Source organism: Anarrhichthys ocellatus, unplaced genomic scaffold, assembly GCF_004355925.1.
Source record: "Anarrhichthys ocellatus isolate YVR2014 unplaced genomic scaffold, GSC_Weel_1.0 scaffold80, whole genome shotgun sequence".
Taxonomy (NCBI): Eukaryota; Metazoa; Chordata; class Actinopteri; order Perciformes; family Anarhichadidae; genus Anarrhichthys; species Anarrhichthys ocellatus.
Genome location: NW_022280110.1, coordinates 753,885 through 768,651, shown reverse-complemented (window position 1 = coordinate 768,651; position 14,767 = coordinate 753,885). Strand labels below are relative to the sequence as shown.

Below are 14,767 nucleotides of genomic sequence, written 5' to 3'. Positions count from 1 at the left end.
ATGAGCAGAGAGATGATGCAGAACAGGAAGGTGACATGCCTAACGGTGGTTTTGCTCTAGTCATGTCTTCAGCCATGTGATGTTTCAGAGGAGATTTTATGTTTCAGTGAAGGAATCGACTCTGTTGCCCCTGCAGAAAGAAACAGTCCTGTTGGCTTTTTCAGAACACCTAAACTTGAGGCGATGGCTTTCCCGGTACAATTCCCTACAGGTCAAAACACACTGGACTGAGACGTATTAAACTGACACCGAGCAGGTATTTCAAAGCAAGGCTTTTCTGGACTGATGATCGTTTTGCCAGAAACACAAATTATTTGTTCTTTGCACAGTTTGTGATTGAAATACATTTGGCTACCTCCAGCATGACAATACAGTTGAGGAAAGGGAAGCCTCTGACTAGAGATGGATGAAGAATAACTTCTGGTATGCTGCAAAATAAACGAGAGGTCGAGAGACTGGTGAGGAATAAAGATGCAGTCAGATTCATGCAGCCACTGAGAGGAACACCAGCTTATTGGGAGAAAACTACAAGAGATCTTTTTGCCATGATCAGACAGTTGGGAACCCCCACATTCTTTTGTACGTTTTCTGCAGCTGAGATGCATTGGCCTGAAGTGATTGAGGCAATAAAAAGACAGCAAGGTGAAGAAGTAAATGTTGAAGGGCTCGACTGGTCAGCAAAGTGCGACATACTGAGAAGCTATCCAGTGACAACAATGCGCATGTTTGATAAGCGTGTTGAGGCGTTATTCAGAGATTTGCTCTTATCTCCTGCACAGCCTCTCGGCAAAGTCGTTGACTATTTTTACCGAGTTGAGTTTCAGCACAGAGGAAGCCCACACATACACTGTCTCATATGGGTAGAAGGTGCACCTGTGTTTGAGAAGGATGATGATCAGATTGTGTCGGATTTTGTGTCCAAATACATTACAGCTGAGCTGCCTGACCCACATTTACAACCTGAACTGTACAAGAAGGTCACAGAAGTGCAAATACACAGCAAAAAACACTCAAGGACATGTTTCAGAAGTCCCAGCTCGGGTTGCAGATTTGGATTTCCCAAACCACCTGCCAGACACACAATCATAACGAGACCTGGTGAGAACGTTGATCCACTGCAAGTGGAAATGGCAAAGTCAAAGCTCCAACCACTGAACTTGTTGCTGAATGAACCTGAAACTGCCTCACTCAGTTTGCAGCAGCTCCTAGCTCGATGCGACTTAACACTCCATGAGTATGAACGATGCCTCAATATGATCAACAAATCCAGTACGGTGATACTGAAATGTGAGCCAAAAGACAGCTGGGTAAATTGATATAATCCACATCTACTTGAAGCCTGGGATGCCAATATTGATGTAAGTTATATTCTCAATGCATATTCATGCATCATGTATCTCACCAGCTACATAACCAAAAAGGAATCTGGACTTTCTGAGTACCTCAAAACAGTCATTGAGAACTCCACCAGAGACAACGTCAATGAATGTGATGAAATGAGGGAAATCATGCAAGCTTACTCTAAAAAGACAGAGGTCAGTGCTCAGGAGTGTGTGACTCGTGCCTGTGGTATTAAAATGAAGAAGTGTTCACGTGGTGTCATATTCATACCGACGGATGACAACGCACTGAAAATGAGTCGCCCCATGTGTTACCGAGAGAACACAACATCAGAAAGTGAAAATGTGTGGATGACATCTTTGACTGACAAATACAAAGCCAGACCTGAAACACCAGAGGAGATGTGTTTGGCTGATTTTGCAGCTACTTGCAGAATTGTCTATCGACAGCAGAAAAAAGGTAAAGATGTGTTGCCACTCCTCAATGAGATGGGAATAATTTAGGAATTATACATATCAGACACATAACAGGCGCCTTTAACCGGCGCCTCTTATTCAGCCATTACGACACTTGTTCGGCGGTGCAGGAAACACACCGCCCAATGCATTGCAAATCACATCAGGTGATTCAGTTCAGCCAATCAGATATGGGTATTCTGACAAGTTTCGAGCGAGGTTTACACACACCGTGACACACTGGGCTGAGAGGAGGAAATAGAAACAAGAGCAGGGAAATTGCGCTGATCAGAGAAGTTATCTCACATGACGTTCTCCAAAACGAGAAACGTGTTCAGAGAGAATATAATTTATAAGCAAGAATGAACAGACTCTTATATGTTAACTATTCCCGCTAGCTTCACCGACATGCTTTGCCGGGTGTTTGCTAGCAGGTCTCTTAAACCCGACAGGCAACTGACTTCCGAGCTGCACCGTCCTGTAAATAAGTAACGCAGGATTAATAATGAGGTCATCAAGCACATTGTTGAAAATGTGTTTTTGAATTACTATAAAATGGTTTCACTAGGCAGCAGTACTCGGTGATGCTCGGTGATGCACTGAACCCGCATGTCTTGTCCTCTCCCTCGCCTTCTAGCTGCTATTCAGCATGAATCTGGCAGAGATATGTGACAACGCCGAGAAGGGTCGTGAGTACGCTCTGCAGGGGAACTATGACTCCTCCATTGTGTATTACCAAGGCGTCATTCAGCAGATCCACAAGCACTGCCAGTCGCTCAGAGACCCTGCACTCAAAGTCAAATGGCAACAGGTGAGTTCACCAACGCCACCCTTACACCAGTTATTACACTTTTTGTTTATTCTTTATTGAATGCTGGACATTAGAGCTTCACTCTAAACCCTGTGTTGTTTTACAGCTGCTGTATTGTTCAGTAGGGTGTTCTGTGGTGCAGTGCTGATACAACACTTTGCTTTGTGACCAGGTCAGGCAGGAACTAACTGAGGAGTGTGAGCAGGTGAAAGGCATCATGGGAACGCTCGAGAGATTTAAGTTGGAGAAGCCGGCTGACGTTCTCGCCCCTCAATGGGAGGAGAGGCCCGAGGATCCAGCAGTGTGTCCCCCTCCCACCCCTGCAGAGCGTGTGTGTGTGCGTGCGTGCGTGTGTAAGTTACATCTTTGACCCAAAGCCTTTGTGGGCTTCGGGCAGGGATCACCTCTACAAAATAGAATTGCTTGGATCTTTTTTTCTACTTCTTCTACATCAGTTGAGACTCATGGTCATGTTTTTAATGTGTCTGATAGCAAAAACAAAATATTTCTTTAAAATCACATAGCAGCATTTATTTAGCGTCACACTGTTCTTGAAGAGAAGAAGATTTGAAGTAAATGCCCAATGTGATTTGTATATGTATATTATTTTATAAATACACTAAAGCTAACTGAAATATTAAGACATTACTATTTTATTGTCACATACACGTGAAACCCTTTCATTCAGGATATCAATAAATCTCCAAGAAGCACATGTACGACCACTAATTCTACATAATAATATGCACTGAAAGCTGAAAAAGTAGCTCCACGCTGCTGTCTGTTTGCTGCTTCTTATTTTATTCTATGTGGGATTAAAGAACTGGGAACAAGACGTCAGTGTGTTGGTACTTTGGTTGCTTTATTTCAGCCACCTGCTCAGGCGCTGATCCAGGGGACTTCTTTACCTTCTGGCAGAACTGACTGTTGTTGACGCTACCCAGAGAGTCTGTAGAACAAAACTCCTTCATAAGGAAGCACTTTGAACGACAAAGAGACTTATTTTGCATAATCTGTTTCATCTCCACCGGCACAATGTGACTAGCAGAGGAAGTTTGGTGGCACGGGATATGACAGCGACCTGGTGGACTCACTGGAGTGAGATATTGTGTCCTGCAACCCCAACGTGCACTGGTGTGGTAGCATTCACTGTTTCTTTCACACTTCTTTTCACGCTCTGCTGTCAGCGAAGTGTGTTTTTGTTTGTTTCTTTGCACTGCTGACTGAGTTCTCTGGATGATCTGTAGGGAGGACATTGCTGACCTGGAAGACGCTAAGAAGCTGCTGAGGGAAGCGGTGGTGTTGCCCATGTGGATGCCGACTTCTTCAAGGGCATTCGTCGCCCCTGGAAGGTACAAACACACACACACACACACACACACACGTTTTCTACAGTGAGCAGTTCACATTGTTCTGTGCTCAAAGATGAAATACATTTAGAATCTGCTCAGCTAATGACCTTTTCACATGCAGCCGTATTGGCTTACAGGAAAATATTGCCACACGCCTACGTAACTCTACGTAATAACTAACTTCAAATGCTGCAACAAAGTTTTAGTATAACTCCTGCACTGCGCTCAATCTAAGCTACAGTCGACTCTGGTGCAACAGCCCGCTGTTCTCTTGCCCAGGTAATCACACACCCTTAATGCTTACATGTGTTTGCATCACTAACGTATTTCATTAAAGGGCCCGCTCAGTCACGCTGCCTCTCAGTAGCGACATGACTGTGAGTTCTCTTCTGTCCCGGGCTCTGTTGAGCTTCATCATGTGAGGCCTCTTCCCCCTCAGGCCCCGCCATGTGAGGCTCAATACTTCAACGTTTCGTTATTTTATACAGCAGAACACGGCCTTTCACTTGTCTGATGTATGCATGTATAACTGAACTCTTTACTTAGTTAGCTGGAGCCTTTCCTCAAATAACTGAAAGTGCAGTAAAATGAAGGATTAATACTTTATTATAGGAAAAAGGATGAAGGTAAAGTAGCTGTGGATTCTGAGGCAGCAGAGAGCACAATTACATATCGCGTTATGGACCGTCACTGGTGCTTTTTTTATGTAATCTCCACAGCAACAGACATAAACCAGATGCATAAATGTCAGACATCAGAGTGGCAGTGGCAGTCCTGGTGTTTACAGAAGAGATTTGCATCAGTGTCTGTTTATGTGTGTTTATTACGCGTGTCACATTTTGTTTCAGGGCGTGTTAATGGTCGGCCCTCCCGGGATGGGGAAGACCATGTTAGCTAAAGCTGTGGCCACAGAATGTGGGACTACTTTCTTCAACGTGTCCTCCTCCACCCTCACTTCCAAATACAGGGGCGAGGCAGAGAAACTTGTTCGCCTGCTGTTCGAAATGGTAACTTCCCGTGCATGTATTTGGCCTCAATATCAGACTGAAGATCAAAATGTTGTGTTATATTGCAGAGAACGGGTCTCCTGAACTATTGTCCTTTCTCAGGCCCGCTTTTATGCACCGACAATCATCTTCATAGACGGGGTAGACTCCATCTGTGGCAGGAGAGGAACGTCTGATGAACATGAGGCCAGCCGCAGGGTCAAGTCCGAGCTTCTGGTTCAGATGGATGGTGAGTGGAACAGAGAAGGTGAAGCTATGAAAAGGTTTCTGATGTGGTTGTCTCTTGAGTTCATTCAAGAAAAATAAATGAGCTGTTCTCTTTTGGCATTTGGCACATTTTGATATCAAAACTGAATGAGTTCAACATAAAACAGAGCTGTGTAAAGTGCCGTATTAAACCAAAACACATTCACTGTCACACGAATGGTAACGTGCGTTTCCTTGTGTGTGCTTTGGTGACCAGGCGTGGGGGGGGGCTCTGGACAACGATGACCCCTCTAAGATGGTGATGGTCCTCGCCGCCACCATCTTCCCCTGGGACATCGACAAGGTGTTACGACGGCGTCTAGAGAAGAGGATCTACATCCCCCTGCCCACAGGTGACCTCACCACCCACAGACTGTCTACCACTGTTGTAGGAGATCAGTTTCGAGTCTTGAGACCACGTTTTGAAGGTCTCGTCTCGTTTGTTTATAGACTGGTCTAGACCACAACTCGTGGGATATTACTCCATTGTCTGAAGTATTTGTTGTGTGTGTTAGGATGTCAAACTTCCTGCTTCAAATGTAACCAATAACTTGCAACAATAACTCATTTTCTTACTGTTGACGACGGTCACGCATCCCCGCCCCCCTTCACACCCACTCCCAGAGAGTGAACGCGGGAGACAGGAGAAGAAGGCGTAGCTGTCTGGGATGAAATGTCAATAAAATTGTCTCCCTAAAAAAAACAGAGCTGGGACTCGCTGGTCTCAGTCTTGACTTGGTCTCGGTTTAGTTGGTCCTGATTACATCACTGCTCACTGCACAACAAACTAGAGCGATGGTCCCCGTAGTGGTCTAACCGAGACTGGACACAATAAATCCTAATATCTGATGAATGCTCTTTTGTGTGCGTGTTTGTGCGTGTGTGTGTGTGTGTGTGTGTGTGTAGCTGTGGGTCGTGTCGTGCTTCTAAAGATCAACCTAAGAGAGGTGGATGTAGCTGCTGACGTGGACCTGGACCTCATCGCTGAGAAGATTGAGGGCTACTCTGGAGCAGACATCACCAACGTCTGCAGGTGCGTGTGATATTGTGTGCACGTATGCAAAATTATACAACAATCCAGGAATTGCTAATGAGTTCATCCTTCATCTCCTTCACTTTCTGTTAAAATAACATTCTTAGAGACAGACACGGGGCAGAGAAATAGAGCGGCAGAGACCTGAAGAGTCTCCAGTTAACTCTCTGAGGAGGATTTCACACCTGTAGTCCGGTTCATTTGGTCTGGACCAAAGGGAAACACTAAACACTGTTGCATTTTAGTTCTGCTTCGGTTCCTGTTCACACTGACGTTTTACGAATGAACCAAGACAAGTTCACATGAAGTTGGGTGATTGGACAGTTCTGGTGATCGTCTTCCTGCATCATCAGGACTCTCAAGGGGAAATGACAGAAGTTGATGCAGCACTTTAATGCTTCTGATGAGGGTATTTATATTTAGAGTCACAAAGACCTCACGTAGAAACAACTGATGATTAGCAGTATTGGTGTTATTAGACTGCAAATCGATCCAATGATGATGATGAATAATGACCAACAGGTAGAGACAACACTGTTCAAAAGCCCCTTCACATGCTCACAGATGACTGGTGTGAACGTCAGGGAGCGCACGGACACCAGGCGTCTGTACAGTAATGACTCAGGGCTGATGGCTGTGGGATCGCTGTCAAACACTTGGACTTAATGGACAATAGACTTAATGAACTGACAAAGTACACAGAGTCGGATATAAGCACGGGGAAAATACCAGTGCCGACATGCACACCTGTTGATTTGCATAAAAAGGTTATAGACATGGCCTGATACAGATCAATTAAAAGATCACTTCCTGAACAGATTTCACCATCAGCAGATGGATTTATTTTACTGACCCACCTCTTCAGGAGGACCCGAGTTAGTTTTAAAGAACCAAACCGTGCAGGTGTGAATGCACCCTACAAACAAAAGTGCGAGTTTGTTTTTTTCCAACTGGATTATTACTTGTAAATAAAACTGCTCTGCTAAACCCTGTAGAGACGATCCTCCAGGTGATGTTGTCATATATAAGCAGTGATGAGGGGGGCTTTTCTCTCCTGTGTTGACTGGGAGACATTAAACGTCAGCTTTGAATGCACGGAAATGGGATTTTGTAAATCATATACTGAAATACTACAGCCTAGAATATAGATGCAACGTCATGAGCTGAAGTGTGACTATAGAGGTTAAACAGACTGTATTAAAACAGTGTGTGCACAACAAGCCATTCTGATTTTGACATTAAAAGAGCAGCCATAGAGTGTGTGTTGTGTGTGCGTGAGAGATTGTCTATCACTAACCAGCTCTATGTATCTGCATAGATTTATTCATCACACTCTTAAATCCATCCCTAAACGACACAAGCTCAGATACACATTCAAAAGCAGTGATAGTAGCTGGTGACCCTCAACGAGATGAAAACAGATATACCAACGGTTATAATAAAGTATGCACTGATTATATTTCTGAACGTTATTTCTAATAGTTGACTTCTCTTCACCACCCTGTCCTTGCTAGTCCTTTCTACTGCTCTGCTTGGAATGACAAGTATGCGATGTTGTTCAACTTTGTCTCTGCTCATCTGTGGCTCGCTTTGTTTCGTTGACAGTGTGTGTGTGTGTGTGTGTGTGTGTGCGTGTGTGTGTGTGTGCATTTCAGCCAGCTGTTGCTTAGTGATCACAGCAGAGACTCCATCCATTTTGACGAGAGTAAAACTCTTTAACTAGGAAATCACAAAGTGTGTTTTAGGGAGCGTATTTAAACAAAACAGAGGTGTTATGTATATGCGTGTTTGAACACCGCTAACCGTCCTCTGCTCCTGTCTTTACTTCAGGGATGCGTCTATGATGGCGATGCGTCGTCGAATCCAAGGCCTGAGCCCCGAGGAGATCCGAGCTCTGTCCAACGACGAGCTGCAGATGCCCGTGACCATGGAGGACTTCGCCCTCGCGCTCACAAAGATCTCCAAGTCCGTCTCCGCCGCCGACCTGGAAAAGTACGAATCCTGGATGGCTGAGTTTGGGTCAGTGTAGAGAACGGTTCCGCTCAGACCCCAGAGCAGGGGTCGGCAACCCGCGGCTCGGCACATTAAAACATTAAAATAAATAACTTTTTTTTTTTTTGCACAGTGGACAATCTTTCAAAGGGAACACCTCCTATCTTGGAGTTTGAGGTGATACTGTGTCACGGAAAATAAAAAACGTTTTAATATTTAGTCAACTAAAATGTGCGTCACATCCTATTAGCTACGTCGCCGTCAATCGCCTTCCCCTGCAGGTGGCTCGTCGTGATTGCAGACTCCCGCCCTCGGTAAGGTTATCAATGGATAAATCCAAAAAAAGAAAACTCCTGGAAGAAAATAGAGAATTTAATTCTGCGTGGACGTATTTATTTGCGTTCACTGCCAACAACGCTGGCTTACCTGTATGCTTAATATGTGGCGAGAAATTAGCAAACAACAAAAAATGTAATGTTGAAAGACACTTTCAGACCAAACCCACAGCATTTGCTGAAAAATATCAAGCTGGAGATGCGCGAAAAAGAGCGATTTCTGAACTGCCGCAGAAAACTGAGCAAAGTAAATATACTTTCGCAAAGTGGATCAAGTCTCCAAACTCAACTACTGCTGCTAGTTTTGTGGCAGCTCATGAGATAGTAAGGCGTGGAAAGCCGTTCACAGATGGAGAATACATGAAAGAATCCTTCATTAAAGTATCTGAGCATCTATTCTCGGACTTCAAAAACAAAGGGGAAATTGTTCAAAAAATCAGAGATATGCCTCTCTCTGCAAAGACCGTTAAAATGGCAACAAACATCACCAGTCAGCAAATTGAGGACATCAATTCAGCTGCAGCATTCTCAATCGCCTGTGATGAGTCAAGAGATGTAAACGACATTGAGCAGACAGCACTGTTATGGAGATATACGAACTCTGATGGGCGGCAGGAAGAAATCATTGAATTAATACCGCTAAAAGGGCAAACACGAGGGGAGGACATTTGTGAGGCTGTTGTGAATTGTTTAAAAGCTAAAGAAATAAACACGACCCGCTTGGTGTCAGTGGCTACTGATGGTGCACCCAGTATGAGAGGAGCACAGAAGGGATTTGTGACTTTACTTCAGAAGTCACTGGATCGAAAGCTGCTGTCGTTTCACTGCATCTTACACCAAGAAGCACTGTGCGCTCAAACATTTCCCCCGGAATGTATGGAGGTGATGAATCTTGTTATTCAGATGGTGAACAAAATAATGGCAAAGGGGTTAAACCACCGACAGTTCTGTTCGTTGTTGGAAGAGGTGGACAGCGCATATTCAGATCTCCTGCTGCACAACAAAGTCCGGTGGCTGTCCAGGGGAGAGGTGCTAAAACGGTTTGCTGCTTGCCTGGAACATGTGAAAACCTTCCTGGAAAGCAAAGACCTCACCTATCCTGAGCTGGGAGATCCAGATTGGCTTGAAAAGTTGCACCTCATGGTAGATATGACAAGTCACTTAAACACGCTGAACAAACATCTCCAGGGAAAGGGAGGCACGGCTCTGCAGATGCTGGAGGATGTGTTGGCGTTTGAGCGCAAGATGACAGTGTTTGCCAGAGATGTACAGAGAGGCACGCTCTCTCACTTCCCCTCCCTGAGAGAGTTCAGAGAAAGAAATACTCACATAAATTGTGAGTATTTACAGGATGCAATTATCGAAATGCAAACTGCATTTGGGAAAAGATTCAGCGAGTTCAAGGAGGAAAAAAGCACATTATCCTTCCCCGTCACACCCCTGGACATCGACCCACACCAGCTGATCATGTCTGCATTCCCGGGAGTAAGCCAACCTGATCTGGAAATCGAACTCGCGGACATAGCTGATAAAGACTTATGGGTGTCCAAGTTCAAAAGCCTGACAGCTGATCTTGAAGATGTCGCCCGTCAGAAGGCCGTCCTCGCTAGAGAGCACAAATGGAGCGATATTAAAAACCTCCCCAAACCCGACAAACTTGTGTTTGAAACATGGAATGCCATTCCCGACACTTACATGAACATGAAGACTTATGCATTTGGAGTCCTGTCCATCTTTGGATCAACATACTTATGCGAGCAGATTTTCTCAAGCATGAACTACATCAAATCTAAATATCGCTCCCGCCTCACAGATGACAGCCTGCAGTCCTGTTTGAAGCTCAAAGTCACATCTTACAGCCCTGACATAGAGAAACTCTGCAGCGATGTTCAGAACAAAAGTCACATTAAACAGGTGAGAACACTATCATTTCATAGGCTATTATCTTGGAGAAAAATATTTATTTTAGATCCTGAACTGATGTAGTTGTGTTTTTATGTTCAGGCGCGACGGTTGATGGCTGTACGTGGCTGAGGAAAAAAAGAAGAAGAGGATGACATCGCACTGAAATGGACTTTAGTCTTACTTAAATACAAACTGCCTATTTTTTATCTTTACTCATTTTAAAATATTAGGCTGCAGCTATATGTTATATTTATTTCAAAGTAGGCTACTTTTTATTTCATGTTTTTTTCCACAAACATGGGGAGAGGACCCAAATAGACTTCAATTGTTCTGTGTTTGATTCACTTCTGCAGCTATATGTTATATTTATTTCAAAGTTATTTCCCACAACTATGGGGAGGACTCGAGGCCTGCATAGTTCTGTGTTTAGTTCTGTGACCTCAATGTAGGCCTACACATGCCAGTGTATTTTTTTCTCCTCTTCATAAAAGTTAAAATAGCAATAAAATGTCAATAATTGTCTTTATTCTTGTTCTATTATTTCATAAATACAACAAACTATAGTTTTTGTATATATAATAGAACTATATATAAAACGTATATAAGCTGTGATATCGAATAGCTTTTGCGGCTCCAGACAAATTTTATTTGGTGGAAAATAGAGCAAAATGGCTCTTTGGACAGTAAAGGTTGCTGACCCCTGCCCCAGAGGGACCAGAATATCAGAAGCAGGTCTTTGAAAATGATGAAAGTCTCGAAGGCTCTGGGAGTCACGGAGCGGAGTGAACTCAAGAGTGTGAACCTGGCAGCGCATCAGGGATCAAGATTATACATCAGAAGACTGGTGCCTTTGAGAGAGAGAGCGTGATGAGAACTTTGAGTGGCTGCACTCCTGCCCTTTCAAACCCCCTACCTTCCATTGTTGCTTCCACACAATTGTCCGTGTATAGACTATCAATCAACCCAAGGAAGAAAAGGGGAAGTTTTAATCTAAAAAGTAGCCTAATACCCACACAGGGTACGTTTTACTTACATGTCAGGCCTCGTGCAGGAACATTTGCGTATTCCTATCCTCAACACAAGCTTTGCTTGCCTGTTTCAGTTCGATGAACGCCACCTGTTTACAAGTAGGTGAGCGTTGGTGAGATCTGATCATTTGGATATTCAACAACCCTAAAATTGTGATTCAGAGGACCGTTTTTTTTCTCCATTTGTGGGCGAGTTTCATTCAAATGTAAAGAGAGTAAAAAGAATAATTTCACAGCAAGTCTCACACCCTGCTGTCAGAAATCAGCAGTCAAAGTATTTGTATGAGGAGACCTGAAATAATTGGAAAATCTTACTACAACCAAAACATCAGAGGACCTTCAACAGGAAATCATGCCGCATAAAAAACCCTGAAGCAGATGCTGACGGGAGAACATCTTCCTCACAAACACTCAATTGTAAATGCTAAGTTATCCAGTAAAACCTGCAGAAGCTGTAGTGGATCCTCAGTAAAGTTGAAGCCATGCTGACGTGATCATCATTGTGATGGAGGCGTCATGGTGTACTGTTGTTTCTTGCACGAGGCCCTTTGTCTTAACGAGCTGTATGTTTGAGCACTTTGAATTCCTTCAATGTACCTACTACTAACTGAACACACTTGAAGAACCACCATGTTTTGTGTTATAGTGTCTGGTTTTGCGTTTTTCTTTTTCTTGCTTTTAATATTTGTTTTTTTGATTTTAGTTGTCTTAAAACAAACAAATGTAGCCATTCTAAAATAACATGGCCGCTGGACCCGTGGAAAGTTTATTAAAGGATACAGTGAAACCTCGCCCACTCCAAATGAAATGATGAGTTACTCGGGTTCTTATTGGATCTCTGAATTACTCCAAGTCTTAAAAGCGCTACGGATGACATCATTGCCGCTACATCTCCACGACAACCGAGCAGACTCCGTGAAGCCTATGTGACCGGGGTTAACAGCTCAGTTGGTTTTATCTGGTCAAACTATTGAAATATTATTTTTGGTAAACCAGTGACGTGGGTTACGAGACATTAAAAATACTTGAAACTCGCAAAATAGTTTATTCTTATGATGTATGATCAGTTTTCTGGCTATAGAGTAATTGAGGGACTCGATGTGTTGATTTGTCTGTGTATCTTTGGTATAAATATAAACCTGTACACTGTGCACCCTTCACTTTTCTTCAGGGATGTCAGACTGTGAGATGCACTCCGTCATGCTTCCTTTATTGTTCTGCGTTTCTTCTGTAGCACTCTTCACCCTCTTACTACTTTTCAAATGGTACGACAAATGCTGTTAAGCATTCCAACTGTTGTTATCCTGTTTCTTTAATTGTTGGAATGTTGTTAGGCATTCCAACAATTAATTAATCTCCACGAAAAGGCTGGAGGCACACAGCTGTTTATGATTGAGCTCATTAGTGATGTTGATAAACACAGACTCACAGACACAAATGATTTAGAGATATACGTGATGCAGCTCAGCCAATCAAATATGGGTATTCTGACAAGCTTCCTGATTTGAGTGACATTAACACACACCGCGACACAAGACGGAGAGACGAGGAAAGAGCAGGACAATAGTTATCTAAGCTGTAAAAGATAAAACATAGTACAATCTCCAAATGAGAAAGATTGCCAGAGAGGTAGGTAGGTAGGTGTGTGTGTGTGTGTGTGTGTGTGTGTGTGTCAGTCACACACTTTCATTCTCTCGCTCATACAGTCATTCAGGTCTTAGAGACTTTTAGAGGACCCCCCAATACTACAGCTATTACTATGACTACTGATACTACTTCTACTACTTCTTCTAATTACTTATACTTCTACTACTAATAATACTTCTGCTACTACTACAACTTCTACTACTACTACAACTTCTACTACTACTACAAATATCACCACTGATGAAATTTTTTAAGCCACAGAAACTGTTCGAATATCAAAATGTTCAGCTCTTTCAGGAGAGGGGTGATATGACTTTTCATAGTTGTAATCTTTAAACTTTTTGAATTATTAAGCTTTTTGCATTTTTTTTAAAATTGGATCTCTATTTTCAGCAATGTTTTTGCAATTAATTTCAGATTTCAGCATTCCAACGCATTTTCAGCAGGAAATGCATTTTCTATTAAACATTAAACTCCAGACCAAGGCCTTGGAGCCTGGACCAGACCTTCTGAGCTCTGTAACAGTCTGGAATCACGTGTTCATCATGATAAGTTATCTGGCTCGTTTTGTTGTTCTCTTTCACTACATGTTTGGTTACGTGACATTAATCCATAAGAACCCAAACCCATGTTTCCTTAAAGGAATATTATAGATGATATAAAACAGACTCAATGGACCACATTTCTGGAAATATTTCTAGTGCCAAAGATCTGAAATGTAACATATGTCACATTGGCCGTTCACGTATAGATGTTTTCCTCATTTAAAAACTAATCAATTTTTTGATTGGTAACAAAGATATTTTTTTCTTTGCATTTCCACAACACATCAAAATTATAACTTTTATGGTTATTTAACCAGAAAATAAGTTTCAGATTTATTTTTCATTCAAGTAAATTTGTCTTCCATAATTAATTTAACTAATAGACTTTTTTTGTTTTAATGTCTTTTGAATTCAACAACAGAACATGTTTTAATCAAAATAATTGTATCAGTTTAATTCAGCTTTGTGAAATAAGCTAGTTCTGCCAAATGTGATGACCAGCCAGGCAACCTTTTTGGAAGTGATGTCATTCGTACACAAATTAACTGAAGGTCACATGACCTCACCAGGATGTTCAGTATGTCACTTAGAGACTTCAAGAGTTCAAATAAAGTATACAACTGTATCAGGAACCTTCCTGGATATTTACATTGTCTGCGACAGCAGTTGCCGTGGGTCTTCATTTAAACAAGTTTTCCCCAATTTTATGTTAATTAATGAGAATATTACAGACCCACAATTCATACGATTTATTTTTCCAGATAATGATGATTCACACAGAAATTAGTCAATGCATCCATCTACAAGTTTTATTTTTAAATCAGCAAAGACTTGAACCTGATCTATATCCTTAACATCTGCATCAGAAAGTATAAAGCAGCATTCACTTCTCTTGAACTAATGATGCTGTAAAAGAGACAATGTTTCAAATAACCTCCGATTTGAACAGGAAGCCAGCTCTCTAATGAGTAAGTGTGTGGCCCTTAAAAGGGCCTTTTGTTTATAATCAACGTGTGATTTAGAGTTTAACCGCCGAAGCCGTACAGAGTGCGTCCCTGTCTCTTCAGAGC

At 42.5% G+C, this 14,767-nt stretch overlaps 1 protein-coding gene across 1 annotated transcript; it reads left to right on the top strand.

Moving 5' to 3' along the window:
• Nucleotides 1-2,445: 2,445 nt before the first annotated feature.
• Nucleotides 2,446-8,293, top strand: LOC116398236 (katanin p60 ATPase-containing subunit A-like 1). The gene is given in 11 exon segments (XM_031874365.1): nucleotides 2,446-2,607; nucleotides 2,780-2,938; nucleotides 3,653-3,741; nucleotides 3,855-3,925; nucleotides 3,928-3,959; nucleotides 4,808-4,966; nucleotides 5,069-5,195; nucleotides 5,430-5,449; nucleotides 5,451-5,565; nucleotides 6,119-6,245; nucleotides 8,076-8,293. Coding segments are annotated over 11 exon segments (1,260 nt in total). The 3' UTR covers nucleotides 8,275-8,293.
• The last annotated feature ends 6,474 nt before the right edge of the window (nucleotides 8,294-14,767 follow it).